General features: G+C 42.3%; 1 protein-coding gene across 1 annotated transcript in view; it reads right to left on the bottom strand.

Moving 5' to 3' along the window:
* The window catches only part of SLC6A3 (solute carrier family 6 member 3), a 192608-nt gene that overhangs the window by 82494 nt on the left and 89459 nt on the right, over positions 1-20655 (bottom strand). The window contains exons 8-12 of the mRNA XM_088476325.1: positions 20280-20392; positions 9945-10073; positions 6540-6639; positions 2624-2724; positions 513-680 (exon numbers count right to left, since the gene is read on the bottom strand). Of these exons, the coding sequence (XP_088332451.1) occupies positions 513-680; positions 2624-2724; positions 6540-6639; positions 9945-10073; positions 20280-20392 (611 nt within the window). The remainder of the gene's footprint in view (positions 1-512; positions 681-2623; positions 2725-6539; positions 6640-9944; positions 10074-20279; positions 20393-20655) is intronic.

The raw sequence follows: 20655 nt of genomic DNA on the forward strand, positions 1-20655 counted from the left end.
GTTACAGGGCTGTAAGACTGATCTTAGGAGGCTGATTAACGTACAAGTGTTGGGCTGAAAATATAACAAGGATCTTGCAGTGTTTTCAGCAAATAATTTGTATTACAGCCATACTAACCAAATAGTGCATCAGACTAACAAGACTTGTTCTAATTTACAGAGATTGCATACTCCCTGACTCATCCTTAGCAACGGCTTTTTTACTAACACAGTAGTGAGCAACGCAAACTTGGTTTTATGCATTTCATTTTTATTCTGTGGCCACAGATTTAATGGTATTACAATATCTGCTTCAATACACTGTGTGATTGTTTTAAATGTATGTGTTCTTAAATCATTAACTATATATATGTGTAACATAAGGGTAGTAGTATTAATAAAATTATATATTTTTATATAGCAACTCAATAGCAGCGCCTTCATTTCTTTTCAATCTCTCTCAAAGGTTTGATACGTCTCCCCATGAGAATAATAATTAAAATATTTCGAAATGTAATATTGGTTATACACACCTGTCGAAAGGATCCAGGAATTATACAGAATTTATATATGGCATAAATTGGTACCATAGCCATAGATGATATAGCAACCAACCAGCCAATCACATTTGCCCATTCTGGGAAAGTGTAGTTTCCATATTTCGGAGACCTGTAGGTCACAATGCTAACAACAACTACAAACTAAAAGAAAGCAAGACAAGTGTAAGTTAGTCAGTTTTTAAATACTAAACTAAATAAATAATAAATACAATTAGTAGAACAGTAACAGCATTATTTGCTATAACTGCCATAAAAAAATGGACAGAAAATGTAAACCCCCCCAGTGCACACTGATAATGATTACGGCTATTAGACAAAACGTATGGATGGGGCGGAGCCCTCGCATAGATGTGTACAACTCTGTATGTGGATGAATATTCACATTTACAGTACTTCTCTGCACGCAATGCCAGTGTAATTGTGTACAACTCTACTTCTCACCCAAATTCAGATTCTCACATCTGGAGAAATACATCTAAAACTTCTTAAAAGATCAGTTGTTTGTACATGACGTTTAGATATTCACATGTGTGTAATAAGTTTGTGTCATAAACAAATGTATATTTTTACAGGTGTAACTGAGATTGCCATAATGTCCATAACTCAGAGGTTACAGTATAATCGAATATGTATCTAGTATTTATTTTCCAGCGCTAGAGGTGTTTGGCTATGCAAAAATAATAATCACTTCCAAGACTCAAAATTGCAAAAAGAATCAATTATGGATTAGAAATTCAAAGCAAGCAAATGTTCATGTGTAATTATAAAAAAAGGGGTAATAAAGGAAGACATTAATCCAACACAACACCGATTCACAAATTATTTTGAGAGCATAAAAATTAAAATATCCAAGAAATGGGAATGAAATACAGAAACAAATAATCATTTATAAACACCATAATTATACAATGTTAGATGCTGGATGTTGTAGTAGGGTAATTATATATTGTATAAGTATATTGTATAAAATGTAATTATTGTTTTAATGATTTGCATATGGTACTCCAAAATATAATACCAATATCACTTATTGTATTGCTGCAAAAACACAACATTTTCGGAGCTTGACAGCAGGAACCCACGCCATCTTCATATATCTCTGATTCCCAGACCCCACTCCTTCCTTATGTAAAGGATTCCATGGTTGCGTAAAGGTACCCTTTTGGATCCCTCCACTCTTGTTTGGCTCCCTCTGCCGGATGCAGGGTTCTTTGTGCGCATGCGTGCTAAGTTTCATCACTACTAAAGTAGCAGTGATAAGGATTGTGGGGACAGCTGATCTTCGGATCAGCTGTCTCTGCACCGGAGCAATGTTTAATTGCTCCAGTGATTTTGTATCCACGTCTGCTAGACTGCTACTCACACGGGCCCAAACTGCTTCAAACAATGAATAAGCCCAAAAGTGTGACTGAATCCAGTACAGAAAAATAATGCATCACAATTAGATAGTCTTTTACTTTTTATAGGATTCTAAAAATGTTTTAAAAAATTATTGAATAGGGTTAGTTATCTTTTAAAAGTTTTTAAAGAGGAAAGGTGTGGCATAACTGTGTGTAGCAATATCCTTTATGATATACAATGCATCTATCATGAACCTTTGTTTTTGTAACATTTTATGATGATTATGCTTAAAGTGATAGATTGTCTACCCGGGTTGGGTTCGATATTCCGGCGGTGACCATCCCAACAGCCACAGTACCAGCAATGGGATTGTGAGGGTCAAAATCCTGACCAATTTTAGTGAGTATTCTAACCCTAACCAAAACTGACCCTTCCCGCAGACAAACCCTAACCCTAATCATCTCCTTCGGCAGCCTAACCCTAACCGTCCCCTAGCGCAGACTAACCATTACCCTCCCCTAGTACCTAAACCTAACCCTAATACTCACCATTGGGATTCATCTCTATTTTGACCATCGGGATTCTGCTGCTGGTATTGTGACCATCGGAGTGGTCACCGCTGGGATCCTGACTACAATCTGCCCACCCAAGTACAATATATGTCAATTTTAATAATTAGAAATTTAGGATTATGATGTTCAAACACTATTATCTAGACCAACTTATTATCTAAACCAATTTACCAGGAGAAAGCAGGGGCTGACAAACTTCCAACAAAGTCTCCAGTACAATCCTGGTCGTTTTCCAATCATTTGCTCAATGTCATCACTAAACCGACCAACACCTGGTGAAAACATAGAACACAAATTGCAGCCTTTGTAAATCTCAGGAAAATGTGAAATGTATCACCTATGTAGCACTAAAGGGGACCATACATCGGCAATCTAAAAAAAAAAAAACAATTCACAGATTCTGTGATTTTTCCCCCTGATTTAAAGATTCCCCAATCCACCAATCTACACCCATACATTACAGATAGTTTTCAGTGATTTGCAGATCATTTTCAAAAATCACAGATCTGCCAATCTTGAAAGGCTCATCATTTTACTATTAATGATCTGCAAATCGTTTGATTGTTATTATATACTACCAATCTATAGCCCTGATTGATCACTGAATTTCAACATGCTTGACAACCTGATCTACAGATTCCAATGACTTTTTGATTGGAATCTGCAAAATGCCAAATTGTCTCAATCATTTACAGCTGATTGGAGGCCTTAAGTAATATAAGACTTCAATATACTCATGATCATTAGATAGATAAATAGCAACTGCAAGGTCCTTTACACAATAACTAAGTTAGAAACAGCTTTAATAAATTGCTATTTTATAACCAGAAGGCCTCATAAAGTGTGTAATTGTTATCAATTGGGGGCTATAACTACTTAGTTTATTGTGTGGAATTCTATTTATATTTCATTGTATTTTAGTTTATAAAGTTTATTACATTTCAAATGAAGCTTATTAAAAAATAAATTTGACAAAGGGCCTGATTCCGTGGTACACTCAGACGTGGTTGCTGCATCTATTGCCACAGCTGCAACTTTATCTTTATGCTAATGCCATTACCAATGATCTTCCCATTGAGATGCTAACTGGCTGCTGCTGCGCTAATACATTTCAGTGCGTCTTTAGGCACACTATTGGTCGCAACATCAAACCTTGTACCAGCCTTATGCAGGTGCAATTTCTCCATCTGAACATGGCGTCCTGTGTCAGCACTACTGTGTCTTCCAACACAGTCACTGTCAGCGACACACCCACGTCACACCCTGGTCTGCCTTAAGGCCCCCATACATCAAAGATTGATTGCAGCAATCGTGCAATTTGCAATCGATTGCATATAAAAATCTTTCCCTTTTTCAATCGATTGTGGCAATTCTGCAATCGATTGAAAAAGGGAAAGATTTTTATACACAATTGACTGCAAATTTCACGATTGCTGCAATCAATCTCTGATGTATGGAGGCCTTAAGCCAGACCTTGTTAACTCCTAGAAACACCCACTGAAATCCACGGCTCTTGCATCCAAATTTGCTTTACGTCTCCTGGTAGTAACCATCGGGACACATGTAGTGTGGCTCAAATGCATGCGCAGGCTAAAAATATCAGTCAAATGCATGTGGCATTGACACTGCTTCCACCTCTGAATCAGGCCCAAAATGTGCACATACTTAGAAACCCAATACATTTTGAGGCAGTGTTCTTTGGGAGAGAACATAAGTGCTCGGCTGCCTCTAAGTAATTATTGCACTACTGATTAATTTGTAGGGATCAATTCAATTAAATGCGAGTTTGTGAAAGCGAACTTATATCATAACACCCACATACATCTGTAACTCACAAACCCGAGAATTAAATTACAAATGGCGATTTGTGGGACCCACAACTTTTATACAAAAAGAGACATGGGAAAAATGCATGATAAAGTGGGAAATCATCTTGAACCCTAAAAAAGTGGCCACTGAGATAGCAGGACCATATAGAAGGCAGCAATAAGCAAAGTATTGGAGGTTCTTAAAAAGTGTCAAATGGTTGATTTATATAGTTATTCCAGTATTATAGGAAACAGAACAATGTTTTAAAGTGATTTTCCAGTGTTTTTATACATGTTTGCAAAATGATGGGAAAAAACTTTTAGCTCCCATCTACATGACAAAAAAACCCCTACCTATCAATTCAACAACCCACAAATCTCTCCCACATCATTTACACCACCACATACCTGTCCCACATAATTTACACCTTCCCATACATGCTCCACATCATTTACACCCCCACATACCTGTCCCACATCATTTACACCTCCACATACCTGTTCCACATCATTTACACCTCCACATACCTGTCCCACATACTTTACACATCCACATACCTGTCCCACATCATTTACACCTCCATATGCCTGTCCCACATCATTTATACCCCCACAAACCTGTCCCACATCATTTGCACCTCCACGTACCTCTCCCACATCATTTACACCTCCAGATATCTATCTAAAATCATTTACACCTCCACATACCTGTCCCACATCATTTACACCTCCACATACCTGTCCCACGTAATTTCCACCTTCACATACCTGTCCCACATCATATACACCTCCACATACCTGTCCCACATCATTTATACCTCCAAGCACCTGTTCCAATTCATTTTACACCTCCACATACATGTCCCACATCATTTACACCTCCACATACATGTCCCACATCATTTACACCCTGACATACATGTTCCACATAATTTACACCTCCACATACCTGTCCAACATCATCTACACCCACACATACCTGCCACACATCATTTACACCTCCACATGCCTGTCCCACATCATTTATACCCCCACATACCTGTCCCACATCATTTACACCTCCACATACCTGCCCCACATCATTTACACCCATTATTGAGTTTTTTAGATCAATTCACCTGAAAACAGACATATCTTTTTTGGGGGTACTGTACCAGAGGTTCTGCACTGTGGGCTTAGGGCCTGATTCAGACTTGGGAATAGAGTTAGATATCTCTCTCAAATGATCATCTAGGTGAAACCGTGCTGCACTGCAGGTGGGGCAGATTTAGATTTGGGAGGAGTGTTTCCAAACTGACATCTAAATTGTAGAGTAATAATAAGGCTGTGCAGTATTTTTGGGCTACATGCAAAAGCAGCAAGTATTTTTTCCACATGTAAAAAAAATGTATGTATTTACACCCCTTGCATTGCAATATGGTTTGTTCAGGTTCACAGTTGAGAGAGATTTCTCAATCTATTCCCAACTCTGAATCAGGCCCTTAATTCAGAAATGGACACATTGCCAATGTTTTTGCAAATTACCAATGTTTTAATTACAGCACATGCATCGGGAGTCGCATAGCACATGAATCCTTATGGACTACCGTTGTCACTCGCAGTGAGGATTTATCTGCAAAGTGATTGGCAGGCAGGGATCATTTGTGGGCGGCAACGGGGGGTGTCAATTTAAACACAGACATGTAGCGAACATTTTTAGGGCATGTCTTAGCCTGCGACTGCGATCTCGTATGCAGTTACAAATGCTCCAGTGCCTCAGTTCCAGTGGCCATTCAGCGCAACCATAAGGTTACTCAGAACTTTGATTATTGACCGATCTGCATCCAATGCTGCATTTTTGCACACACTTGGTTGGATTTGCAAAGCTGCCAGTGGGCGTCTCAATATAAGTTCCGGCGGCTGCGACATTTGCATATCTTCGCACAGTTGCTGCTCACGTGATGGGATTTGCGTCCATCTCTGAATCAGGCACTGTGGGGGGAGGGGAAGGGGTGGTTTGCACAAAAAAATGCTAATTGGCTGGAGAAATACAATGTGCGTTTGGGATTGAATTTCAAATACATTTGGTGGTGGTACGAATTAGCCGTGAAAACGGTTTTTAGAACCCAACTTGCTACTAACTGAATTGACCCCATATTGTCTAATGTTGCTTGTAAATACAAAGTGAACCAATAGCTCCCACTACTCATGATACAGTATCTTTACAATCAATTTAGCTAAAATCTACAACACTTAGCACATACATATTATTATGGGTCATACACACAATTAATTCTTACCATAAAACCATGCAATTCCAATTGCTTCAAAGAGAACTCCAAATAAAATTGATGTGCCAGCAGCAAAATGGTCAAGCAAAGTGAAAACATAGATTCCACCCTGTAATGAAAGATAGACAATAATGACTGTAATTTCTTATTGACATAAAAATACACATTTGTGCTTCATACATGAAACGTGTTTCCTTTGTATTTTGTGGTGCAATAGATTAATTAGAGTGTATAGGACATATGATAGAAATTGGCAGCGATAAATCAGCATATATAAACTACTGCTGCAATGTCCATTGTTTTCACGTCATTATAATAAATTAGAGATTTCTATTATTTAAAAAAAAAATTTTTTCATGATATCTTTTATTTCTTTTTTTTATTATACTGGCCAAAAAAGAATTTGCATTAGATACTGTCAACTTGCTTTATCCCAGCTGATTATGGGCCCGATTCACTGCGGATCACTGTTGCGATTGCAGCTGCCGTTGCACAGCCAGCATAGAGATGCCCACTACCGCTATCTCACATCCGTAATACCTTCCAGTCCTGCATATACATTGGGAACATCGAGTAACATTGGTCTCTCGCGTACAATTACAACAGGTCAGACCTTACACAGAAATTGATAACCTTGTCGTAAGCAGTAAGTACTCAAACTGTGTATGCCGTCTCAGTGTTTGTGCACACCCATGTAATGGCATTCAAACAGACGGGCACACCTGCGTTTCTCCTTCCACTCCCGTCTCCACCCCCAAATGCTCATAGCCTGTCGCTCACTCTGCGATGGATTCTTATCTGCATAGGTGATCGAAGTGTGATCGCAATACTATCTCACGCACGCGCACTGCGGTGCATACGCAATTATGCACCATCGGCCAATCTGTGTAGCTGTTGCAGTTGCGATCCGTAATGAATCAGGCCCTATGTGCTTATGCGCAATATAATATATTTTCACTTTAAGTTACAGTAGACAGCAGGTTCTCAAACTCAGTCCTCAGGACTCCAAACAGTGCATGTTTTCCAGATCTCCTCACAGAAACACAATATAAATAATTATCTCCACCTGTGGATCTTTTAAAATGTGTCAGTGAGTAATGAATACACCTGTGCACCTGCTGGGTGACCTGGAAATGTGAACTGTTTGGGGTCCTGAGGACTGAGTGTGAGAACCGCTGCAGTAGACTAAAGATAAATGATATGTGTCGTACATAGGATGATTGACAAGTGGGCCAGTAGGTCAATTGCCCTCTGGTCTGTTCACCCATTATTACTAAAAGAGCAAATGAACTTTGATGAGCTGAACCTCACTGTTGATACAGTGTTAGCCAGGGCCACGGCAAAGGGCACCACAGAGAAGGGTGACACTGTTGGGGCCTGTCAATTGTTTTGGTTTATAATTATTCTCACTTGTAGCTTCCTCTTCTTTTATCCTCGACAGCTCCTGGCCACCCGATTCTCCTCCCTGGCCGACTCCTGCTCCATCTGAACACGACCCCAAGCACCTTCAGTCACATCCTCTTTTATTTACACACACATTTCAAAATACTGTAGTACCCGGGACTCAAACCTATCATCTTTCACATGCAGTCAGGCACCTTACGCATGCCACACAATTTCTAATTGAAGCCCTGGAAATAGCTACCAATTTCCGACCCAGGTGTAACCAGCACACCTCAACCACCACTGCTGGTGAGTTCAGCTGCAGGCGCAGGTTACATTCACCGATCTCCCTATTGCTGATATTTGCTGCAGTGCATATACACTACAAGTAACACTTTCTATACATTAATTTAGTGATCTACACTGCCAACTCCAGGCTTTTGCGCAGGCGAAATAATAGGATATTTCAGCCGAAAACACATAGGATCCATGATAAGTTCACAGACCTATGTGTTTTCGCCTTTGCAGGTCCCTAAAAAAAAAACCACGATGAGTACTAGTGTCGGGTGGCACTTTGGGGCTAATTGGATAGCCCCAGGGGATCCATTAGCGCCCGAACAATGTTCGTGGCTAATTGTATACCGGATATACAATCGGGAAGCCGGCTGCCGGATTCCCGACAGCCGGCTTCCCAACTGCTTTATCGATCGAGGGGGGATTAGGATTAGGCACAGGGGGGGGAGGTTAGGGTTAGGCACCCCTAAGGAGGGTTAGGGTAGGTTAGTTTATACTTACCTTACCACGATCGGGATTTCCAGCACTGTCGGGCTTCCGCTGCTGGACTCTGCTGTTTTGTCAGCCAATCGCTGCCGGGAATCGAACTCCCGGCCATGCGGCAGCTGGGATATCTTACCGATTCCGTATACCGCCGTACGTTTGTCACCACTGCCTTCGTTTTGGTTTGTCAAGGTAAGTACCACATTGTTTATATATGAATGTCACTAATGTTTTTATGTTCATAAATTGATACCTTCTACAAAGTGGTACTTGACCTAATCACATAGCGGCTATTTAGTACTCGCCAAAACAAAAGTTGAGAACCCCTGAGCTAAAGGAATGTAAGGTAATATACAGTACGAGTATGTATTTTTTTATATGTTTTGTAATGTAGATAACAAATATGCACCCATCAAGCATACATGACCAAATAATGCTTAGTTGCAGGTGCTGGTCAATAATTTTTGATTGACCCATAATTAAGAAGTATGGCTATTTAATAATATCTATATAAGTACAGAATATGTGTCTCTGTATATATGTGCAGCTAAAAATCTATATTTGAGTATTACCTCTGAACCAAAAACCATCATCTAAATACTATCAGAATCCACTTGGATATGCAGGGATTTGTTAATTCAATTTTCAATCTGAATGTCACCATTGGTGTGATTATTGTCTCATTATTATCTTCCGCACATGTACAGTATATATGTTTTGTCTTCTGACAATACTACTGTGCCTGTATACCTCACTATTCCCTTTTCTTTTGTATACTTCCCTGTTTTTAAGATACTGCAGAGTATCCCTATTTTAAATAATAGTAAATAAAAGTTAAGCATTAATATATTCATATTGTGTGTGTCTGTTTAAACTGGTTAATCTTTTTCTTTTTCCTTCCCATACATATGCACACCAACAACCAGACTGACACTACTCCGTCCTAGGTAGACAAATTAGATTAGGAGTCCTACATATTTATATTGTAGCCTATGATACAAGAATACAAGAGATGCTTGTGCAGTCTATACTTCTTGTTTCCACAGTACATAAAATATTTTTGATTTGATTCACTGAAGCTGCAGCTATTGGCCGAATATCACATATCATATAGCGAATCGCAGCACAGGACATTTACTCACCTCTCTGGAATAATAAGACCTACAATAATACATTTGTAAAAAGTGTTGCGTTGCATCATTGTATTACAACATTTTAGATAAAAACCCCATAGATTAAAGACAAATAACATACATTGGTTACACAAGAGAGGGATATGAAGAATGTGCATAACACAATAAAAAGCGTAAAGAGCTCTCGATGTCTGTGTAAGAACTTGAATTCATCAATCAGACCTGTGATTACTGATTCCATTCCTCCCATCTGGAAAAAAAGAAAAGAGTTTAACCTTAGTGCATTGAGAAAAAAACGATAAAAATCACTCACATCATAGACCTTATAAAAATAAATATTGCAAAAAAACTGCAAAAATATTCTTACATTTTTTTTTTACTAAGAAGAAACTTTGATCTAAGAACTGGGTGGTGAGTGGATTGTACTTTTACTACTTCATGCAAACATGCTGTATTTAAAAATAAACTACAAAGCATAGTGGCTCATACATTGAATGCAGATACTGTACCTATCACAGGGCCTGATTCTCTACGGATTGCCATTGCGATTGCAGCTGCAATTAGGCACACAGATCCACTGTGAAAATATGCTAATGTCTGCAATCGCAGAGCCAGCATAGAGACGCCCACTACCGCTTTCTCACATAATGCTGTACCTTGCAGTCCTGCTCATATATCATAGGCCCCTCATGCACAATTACAACAGGTCTGCCCTTACTCAGAAATTGCAAACCTTGTTGCATTCAGTAAGTACTCAAGCTGCATATGCCATCGCAGTGACTAATTTATGCACATCCATGCAACGGCGTTCAAACGGACAGTCACACCTGCTTTTCTCCTTCCACTCCCCCGTCACCACCCCCAAACGCTGACCCGTCTCTTGATCTGTGATGGCTTTGTATCTGCATAGGTGATCACAGTGCGATTGCAATGCCAACTCACGCATGCGCACTGCGGTGCATACGCATGCGCAGTACGCACCATCAGCCGATCTGCGTACGCTGTTGCAGTTGTGATACGTAATGAATCAGCCCCACAGTTGTGTAAAAAGGGACACAATCATGAATGGAAATTGTTTAGTGATCAATATCTTTTATTACATATAGATCCAATTAGCCGCAAAAAGCCGCATTGCACCCGGTGCGGGCAGGGGCAAAGAGCCTGTATTCAGCACGGCACAGCCGTGCGCACCGGAGAATGAGGGGGTGGGCGTGGCCTCACATGTGGGGGCGTGGCTTCATGGCCAGAACCCCCCCTTTTTTTTAAATCGAGGATGCCGGAGGTGCAGGCTGCCCCCGGGGACCAGCCTGTGTGAAGTGTCGGCTCCCTCACTGTGCTAGGAGCCAAGTGCTGCATGTAATGCTGCTGAGGGGGAGCTAGCACTTTGGTGTCACCCCTCGGCTGGTGACACCCGGGTGCAGCCCACACCCCCCTTGTGACGCCAGTGTTTGCAGGTGCAAACTTTTCGCACAAAAATGCGTATCATGCAATCCTATTGCTGAAGTTTTCGCATGTGCGAAAGCTCCATAGACAAAAACCGGCAAAATGTTTTCACCATCTCAGAGCAGGTAACAAAAAAGTGCAAAATCGCTTTTTTGATTAAAAATGTGGGGACTTATTTAAGAACCCCTTGGACTCCCCCCTAGTGACAAATTAGGCAATAATAATTTTTTTATTAGCTTAATTTGGCCAATAATCACATGCCAGTTGTGGGTTGCACACATTAAAAGTGTTGGAAAATGGGTTTAAGTAGTGGGTCTGGTATTTTGGGGGCTCTATGGATGGAACAGGTGTTAAACATTGCAGGAGTATATTTAAAAAAATTTTAAAGTGCACTTTTAGGATCCAAAAATAAACTTGCACCCACTTTCATGTACCTCTAGTTTAACTGCAGCATTTATTTTGGCCCAAAAAACATGTCTTTTATCACTTTTCCAATGTTATACAAATATGCATATAACAGCAATTTAACACAATTAAAAACCCTAAATAATTTTATTAGGTACACTAATACACTTCTAAATTGATTACATATGTCAGTTAGCCTTTTTATGGGGTACAGATAGAGTCCCCAAATCTTGCTCTACTTTTCGCTGGTTTCTCCACAAACAGTTTCATACAAATGCATTATTGCGTCTTTTGTGATTGGATAGTGTGAAAAACGGGAGCGTGCATCAGTGCTTGAAGTGGGAATTTAGAGGTGGGGGTATGGAGATTGAATCCCCCCCCCCTTCGATCCATGTTTCCATATCACCCCACACTTCTCCCTGCCTGCTCCCCTCTCTCACACCCTGCCCTTCTCACTAACTGATTCCCTTTCTCTTTCACCACCTACAGTACTAACTGCCTGCTTCCCAGTGGCGGAACTTGTGAGTAGTGGGCCTAGATGCAAAAATTTGCTTTGGGCTCCCCTCCTCCACCCTACTCGAAGTTCAAAGTGCAGTGGGTGACAGAGAGAGGGTGACAGGGAGAGGCAAGAGGTAGACAAAGAGAGGCAAGAAGGTGACAAGGAGAGGGTGACAGGGAGAAGCAGTGGGTGACAGGGAGAAGCAGTGGGTGACAGGGAGAGGGAAGAGGCAGTGGGTGATAGGGAGAGGGTGATTGGGGGAGGTGACAGGCCATGGGTTAAAGGGAGCAGTAGTGGGTGACAGGGAGAGGGAAGAGACAGTGGGTGACAGGGGAGAGGGTGAGAGGTGACAGGGAGAAGCAGTGGGTGACAGAAAGGGAGAGTGGGTGAAAGGGATAGTTGACAGGCTATGGGTGAAAGGGAGAGGGGATAGGCAGTAGGTGACAGGGAGAGAGTGATAGGTAGAGATGACTTAGAAAAGCAGGGGGTGAGAGGGAGAGGATGACAGGCAGTGGGTGCAGTGGCGTCCCTCACCGCAGTGACACCTGGTGCGGGGAGGGATGCCTTGTGTGCGGCAAAGCCGTGCCCCCCGAAAAAGGGTGTGGCTTTGAGAAAAGAGGTGTGGCTTCTGAAAGGGGGCATGGCCTTGCTGACCGAATCTGGTCCCCGGCCCATGTATCTCTATGGAGTGGTAGGGGGTGCCGGAGGTACGGGCACTGCAGGCTCTCTCACTGTGACAGGAGCCGAGTGCTGCACTTAATTCTACAATAGCCCTGCACCTTGGTGTCACCCCTCGGCAGGTGACACACGGGTGCGGCCCACACCCCCCTTGTGAGTGGGTGAAAGGGAGAGGGTGATAGGGAGAGGGTGACAGGCTGTGTGTGACACCGAGAGGGGAGAGGCAGTGGGTGACAGGGAGATGCAGTGGGTGGCCCACACATTATGCCACCTGCAGTGCCCAGACAGTGCTACACTGTAGTGCCCTCACATTATGCCCCTGTAGTGCCCACACATTATGCCACCTGTAGTCCCTATACATTATGCAACCTCTAGTGCCCACACATTATGCTACACACACTGTAGTCCCCACACATTATGCCACCTGTAGTGCCCACTCATTATGCTACACTGTAGTCCCCACACATTATGCCACCTGTAGTGCCCACACATTATGCCACCTGTAGTCCCCACACATTATGCTACAATGTAGTCCCCACACAGTGTACTCACCAGCAGCTTCCTCTGGCAGCCGGCAGAGCAGCAGTCACAGCCTCACAATGAGTCACACCCATGAGGCTGCGCTGCTGCTGGGTCAGAGGAGCATGTGAAGAACTCCTCCAATCAAAGCTCAGCACATGCTCCTCTGACCCCACTCTAGAGACTATTGGGATTTATTACCCAGTAGTATACTGCAGTGCTGAGCCTGACTGCACTGTTCTCCGGTCCCCTGTGTGTGTGTAGCTGCCAGCCGGCTCAGTCACAGCCTTGATGACTGCTTGGCAAGCAGCAGCACTGCACCGCCAACCACCTGGTCCGCCAACCACCTGTACACTTGCTGCAGGGACTGACGTCACAGCTGGGCGGCAAATTCAAATGGCTGATTGGTAAGTGTGTATTCTTACCTGAATCTGCTGCTCGGTCAATGCAACGGTCAGTTGCCATCAAGTCGACCTAGTGTGTACCCAGGTTTAGTTATATAGTAGATTTCCGTCCCATGTACTACCAGAGCAACCATGCAGTGCAGGGGTGTGACTAGGTCATTTGAAGGTCCCATAGCAAAAGTTTGTAAGGGCCCTTATGTACCACCCAATGGTGAAAACTTTATATAACACATGTAACTTTGACAAGGAAGATGGGTCCCCTATGCTCTGGGCCCATTAGCAGCTGCACCCCTTGCACCTATGGTAGTTATGCCCATGATGCAGTGGTATGTACTGTCAGGTTCGGCTACTACTGCATAATTCTGCTGTGTCATTTAACTAACATAATTAGATAATCCACATAGTTACCAAACAGAAACTTTAAAATTTTCAAGAAAATGACAGTTGATACGTTGTGCTACTAGGCTCCGCCCCCTTAGCTGATGTAACTGTGAATCAGTACTTTGATGGTAATGGTTGCTCTCCTGTAGCTCCTGTTTTTTGCACTGTGACTGTTGTTAGAAGGAATGGGATGATCAAAATCTGGGAGTTTCCTGGAACAGAGGAGGGAGGCTGTGGCATTTTTCCAGCTGAAGAGCAGCGTCAAGATGTGTACTGAACCTGCATGGCTCAAGTTATACTAAGCACTATTTAGTTAAATACAAATTAAAATGCAACATATCAAAGTGTTACAGTTTTGTTGGGAAGATGTTATTGAAACATAGCCAATAGCATGATGAGAAACTAAAAATCATACAAAAAATGTAGGCTGCACTAGAGTGCTATACAAGAACATATCACTTGCGCAGGTGATACATGATTTGTTATAAAAAAAATAATAAAAAGTAATCCCTTTAACAGCAAAGTACTGATGTTTCCTTTGGTGTTTTCTTTTTTGCAATAACATTTTTATTGAAGCCAAAACAGTATACAAAATAACTGAACAGACAAAAACAAAATCTAGATTCAAAGAATGTAGAGGTTTTATGATGAAGAGCGTTATTACATCAGTAACAGAAACGGACTAGTCATTGAAAGACACGAGATACAAGATAATAACAATGGTTCAAAAAAATGTTGTTAATAACAAAATAGTCTCAGCATGACAAAATGGAAGAAAAAAAAGAAAAGAAAACTAAATAGAAAAGTAAATTGAAATATAAAACCCAAACGTGATCTCTCTCATGCAAAACATGACAAAAAAACAAAAATAGGGGAACCAAATCACATTGAGGGAACGGAAATTGGAGGATCATTATCAAGTAGTCGGAGGGAGTACCAGGTGGTGCGGTGGAAGGCATTATAAATTTGATACAGGAGAGATTGTGTGAGAATAGAGATGTAATTCTTCCATGTGTCAAAAAAGGAGCCAACCTTAGACTCCTTGTGAGACAAAGGACCTCATTCAGAGTCGATCGCTTGCTGCAAGCGATCGCTCTGAATGAGGGTGGCCACTTACTTTTTTAAGTGCCGCCTCCTGGTCGATCGCTAGGCTGTGGGTGACCACCCTCAGCTCTTGCGATCGACCAGGGTGATGGTCGCGATGGTCAAGACCAACGGGGCTTGCGACGAGACCCTAATGTTGGGTTTCATCAACCGCAAGCCCCAGGGAGCTTCCTGCTCTGATCGAGCAGGAAGCTTCCCACTGACATCATTGCTGATGTCAGTGGGGCCTCCCCCAAATGGCAAGCGTTCCGTCAGGAATGCCTCCGTTTGGCCGGCCACGCCCCCTGCCCGCCTCCCAAACGGGGCAAGCTGTCACTCACCATCGACAGCTTGCCCCCTTTGGTGCGAGACCCGTAGCGACGGAGAGCCAGTCGCTAGCCGGGTCTCGCGCATGTGCACGTCGGAGCCGGCTCCGACGTGCGCGTGCCCAGTGGGGAAACATCGACCTAGTTGCAAACGCTCAGCGCTTGCGACCGGGCCTGAATGACCCCCAAAGTATCTGTACAGTTCATTTAAAATACATACAGTAATACAGTTTGTAGTGGTATAACTGGATGGTAGGAGGAGTTGGCTGGATCTAGTTCTGAAGAATATTTTTATGCTCTCAGGAACTTCCTCCTCCCCTGGAAACTTGCTGATCCTCGGGAAGTCATCTCATTCGTAAAGGGAACAAAGTTAACAAGAAGAGCCTTGTCATGTTGCTTGACAGCTAACCGAAAACCTCTAATCACTTGGCATTTAGAAAACTAAATGGTCTATTTACTAAGCAATGTTAGGAGACAGAGTGAAAAGTGATAAGAAAGTGATAAGGTGCCGGCCAATCAGCTCCCAAATGTAATTTTTCAAACACAGCCTGCGAGATGACAGTTGGGAGCTGATTGGCTAGCGCACCTTATCACTTTCTTATCACTTTTCACTCTGTCTCCTAACACTGCTTAGTAGATAGACTCCTAAGCATTTAGGAAACACAAGATGAAAGTAAGCCCATGGTGAATCTCCGATGCAGAGAAAAATAAGACTATTGAGAGATATTAAGAAACAATTGCACATATGAACGAGATTTCAGAGCTTGACAGTTATCGTTAAAAGCTTTCAAAATTGTAGAGCCTGATAAAGAAGGGAAATTGGGGAGCCATTTTGACATGCCTGATTGGATTGTTCATGGTCGATGTGCTCTTTTAGAAACACATAATGGGTATAAATGGCTTTAGTAGGTGGGAGGGGTGTCAATAGTAGCCTAACTAAGAAGCTGGACCAATAAGTAGAAAAAAATATCCTTATTACTGAGCTTGTGTAATGTTGGGCTTGTAAAAAATCTACTTGATAGGGCTGAAGAACCGGAAATTGTCTGTGGCCTGAAATTAGGCCCTGACTATCACTATCACAAATGCAGGCTTCTCCTTCTTTTTGTATTGTTTTACAGAGGCTCCGTTACTGTGCCTCTGCAAAACATGTCCCAGAGGAGCACCACGCGACGTCCTGACTTCACATGGCCCCTCCCCACCCCACTCTTCTGCCCTCTCAGTGCACCAGTGCAGTGCAGAAGCCCAGGCAGAGGAACTGAGGTTAGTTATAGTGCTAGAGGTGTCTCCAGAAAAAGGGGAAGGTGAGTGGGTGGTTGTCTGGAGGGGACTGGGAAGTGGGGAGATGGGAAGTGTCTGTTCTGCTTAAAAAAATTCTAATAGTGACAGCAACATAGGGGCAGATTTATTAGCACTTTGACACTTGTGCCAATATATGATTATACATTGTATAGTATAACCAGACTCAGATTGTGTACTGAAATTTATTGCGCAGGGGAGAGGGGGTGTTTGATGTTTTCATCACCCACCTGCTCCTGATATAGTCTATGGGGGATGTGAGAGAGGGGGCCGTGGGTGGGGGGAGGGGAGTGAGGTCCACACGGGAGGGTTTGTTTGCTGCAAGCATATAATGCCTGTGTCTTCTTGTGCTGTGTAAATCTATAATAAGTTAATATGTCTGTCAGTAAGTGTGTGTGTCAGTAGGTGGTGTAAATGTCAGTAAGTGTGTGTCAGTAATAGCCCTTTCAGACAGAAAAACAAATTAATGGGTCAAACATTTCTACCCGGTATTTTGCTTATCAACACGGGTCCTTTTTCTGTCTGAAAGGGTCACCCTCTGTCGAGATTCCTGGGACTTCGACCGAGGAATTTACCAAGGTCGGAGAACCGGGAATTTCAACCGGTTTGACCCTTTCAGACAGAAGAAATGCCCGTGTTAATCAGCAAATTACGGGGTTGATATGTTTGACCCAGTAATTTGCTCTTCTGTCTGAACGGGGGTACAGGCAGGGACCGGCGAAACAACACGGCATGCAAATGCCGGGTAAAAGCAATTTTCTTTTTAGCAGTTTTGTGTCTGAAAGTGGTATAAGTGGTGTCAGTAAGTGTGTGTGCTAGTAAGGGTTATCGATCAAAAAGTGGTGTCTGTATCAGTTACTGGTATCTGTGTCAGTAAGTGTGTTTGTGTCTGTAAGGGGTATCTGTGTTAGTAAGTTGTGTCAGTAAGGGTGTCTGTCAGTAAGTATGTATGTATCTTAATGTGCCAATCAGTGGCATCAGGAGTATCTTTCAGTATGTGGTATCTGTGTCAATAAGTGTGTGTGTGTGTCAGTAATTGTTTGTGTCAGTGTGTATTTGTCGGTAAGTGTTATCAAGTAAGAGGTGTCTGTGTATGTAAATGTGTCTGTAAGCTGTGTCTGTCAGTAAGTGTGTTTGTGTCAGTAAGGGGTGTCTGAGTCAGTAAGACAGTGTGTGTGTGCAGCTACTGTAGAGGGCAGTGCGTGTATGTATGTGGCTATGGGGGCCATGTGTGTGTGTGCGGCTGTGGGGGCCATGTGTGTGTGTGTGCGATTATGGGGGGCGTGTGTGTGATTATTGGGCCGTGTGTGTACATGCGGTTATGGGGGTCATGTGTGTTATATAGTGTGGCTATGGGGGCCGTGTGTATGTGCGATTATGGGGGCAGTGTGTGTATATGCGGTTATGGGGCAATGTGTGTGTGCGGCTATGGGGGCCATGTATGTGTGTGCGGCTATGGGCCAGTGTGTGTGTAAAATTGCATGCAGTTGAGGGAGTGGGGCCCTAAAATTATATCTTGCTTAGGTCCCCATGAGGTCCAAATCCACCTCTGCTTCAGAGCGAGAATGGGCAGAGGCTACAACGATGGCTGTGATTGCTGTTCTTATCCCTACCACTGAATGGCATCCTTTGACAAAGCCTAACTGATGTGAGATGAGGAGTTCTGGGAGAATACGTTGGAATCTTGTGACCATAATTTTGGATAGAATCTTAAAATCCAAATTTTTGGGTAGGATTCTAAAAGGAAGGGGGTCCTTTTTCAGTTTTTGGAGGAGACTAGTGTGGGAGTTGGAAATGAGGAGCTGTCACACTGAATAGTTTTATACAATTCTAAAGGAGTCTGAACCAATTTGTGGCAGAGCATTTTGTAGTAATCTCTGGGAAGACCATGAGGACCCTGGAGTTTTGTGGAGTGGTAAATGTTGAATGGTAAAATGTATTTTGTCCTCTGTTATTTCATTCTCCAGAGGGGCTTTCTTAGAGGTGGATAGCCAAGGGGGACAGGCCTCCCTGAGAAGCCTAGAGCAAAGGACAGGATCGATGGGAGTCTTTATAAAGATCACTATGAACATTCTGAAACAATGACAGTATGTCTTTGAAATAGGGATGTGCAGGCTCGGATAGGTTCGAGTTTGCACGTGGAGTTCGGATTTTTCCCTCCAAAAAAACGGAACTCAGAACGAGGCAAAACGTCATCTTACATGGACGAACATCATCATTCCTGGACAAAAGACCAGGAATGATGATGTTCGTCCATGTAAGATGACGTTTTGCCTCGTTCTGAGTTCCGTTTTTTTGGAGGGAAAAATCCGAACTCCACGTGCAAACTCGAACCTATCCGAGCCTGCACATCCCTACTTTGAAAGAGTCAGAGTTACCTTCTGTTGGTTATTGTGCTTCTTTCCAGTAATATTTTTCTATTAAATGACATTGTAAGGCAGATTCAATTAGGCATGAGGCTTTGTAAGAACTTTATGAGATATTGGGGCAGATGTATGAAGCTGTGGAAAGTGATAAAGTGCAGAGTGATAAACGACTAACCAATCCGCTCCCACCTGTCATTTTTCAAACACAGCCTGTAACATGACAGTTGTGAGCTGATTGGTTGGTCGTTTATCACTCTGCACTTTATCACTTTCCAGAGCTTCATACATCTGCCCTAATATTACATACTGTAGGTTTTCAAGAGAGAAAAAACTTCCTTAACTTTGCTTGCAACCTACAGAGAAGTGATCAACACACACGCAAGAATTTCCTACCGTAGTAACCCAGTTTGTGTACAGCCGCACATGGGGAGATGTTCCAGCGGAGCCTTGATCTTAGCTCTATCTGCTGCTATATTCTCTGTTAGGTTGTATACACTTGTACGTTTGATTTGCATGTGACATGCAATAACTTTACATGAATGTTGGAAGTTGTTGAAGGTCACTCCCTTGAGCTCAATTAATTTAATTTGCTTTAAACAAATTGTATACAGGTGGGCAAAGATCAAACACTCCATGCTACTGCAGTGCTCTGCAACACTAGTAAAACTGGGAGTGGTATGGGGTATGAAAACAATGGTTTATATTTTCTGCCATCAGCATTGTTATATCATTAAACATGCTGGTTTAATGTGTGAAACTGAACCCAGTGGGTAGGAGACCTTACAATATCTTAACACAGATGTCACAATATGTGTTCTCCTTACTGAAAGTTGATATCATAGAGAGCTTCGCAGCAACATGGACGGAAGAAAGTTACACTTTTTATAGAAATCAGTAATCTCAATCTGATCAATTATTTCTCATCCATTTAAAATGTCAAATGCAGAATAGAGAACACATGGATTTAAAGACGCCTGTGTGCACAAACCCTTACAGTAATTCAGAATCATAGAAACAATGACCTTAGAAATAGTAATATTTCACAATGTCACTTACAGCACTGTCAATTCCAAGAGTAAGGAGCATAATAAAAAATACGACAGCCCACACTGAAGAAAGTGGAAGTGTAGCAATAGCTTCTGGATATATGATAAATATTAGTCCAGGCCCTGAAATGAAAATAAATAAATAAAAAATATATAGCTTCATTGTATATACTACATAAGCATAAACATTAAGGGGCTGATTTTGAGTTGCATGCAAGTTGCAATGAACACAGATCAAGGAGAATACAAATACTACGCATACTCCATAGATATAAATCAACTTCTGAGCATGCGCCGTAACTGGTTTCCACACACGGATGGAGATTGCTACTGGGCACAAATTGATATGTCCGTTAATGGACCACACTTTCCGTGAAATGGGCAGT

The sequence above is a fragment of the Taudactylus pleione genome, unplaced genomic scaffold (assembly GCF_031769625.1).
Source record: "Taudactylus pleione unplaced genomic scaffold, aTauple2 ptg000186l, whole genome shotgun sequence".
NCBI lineage: Eukaryota > Metazoa > Chordata > Amphibia > Anura > Myobatrachidae > Taudactylus > Taudactylus pleione.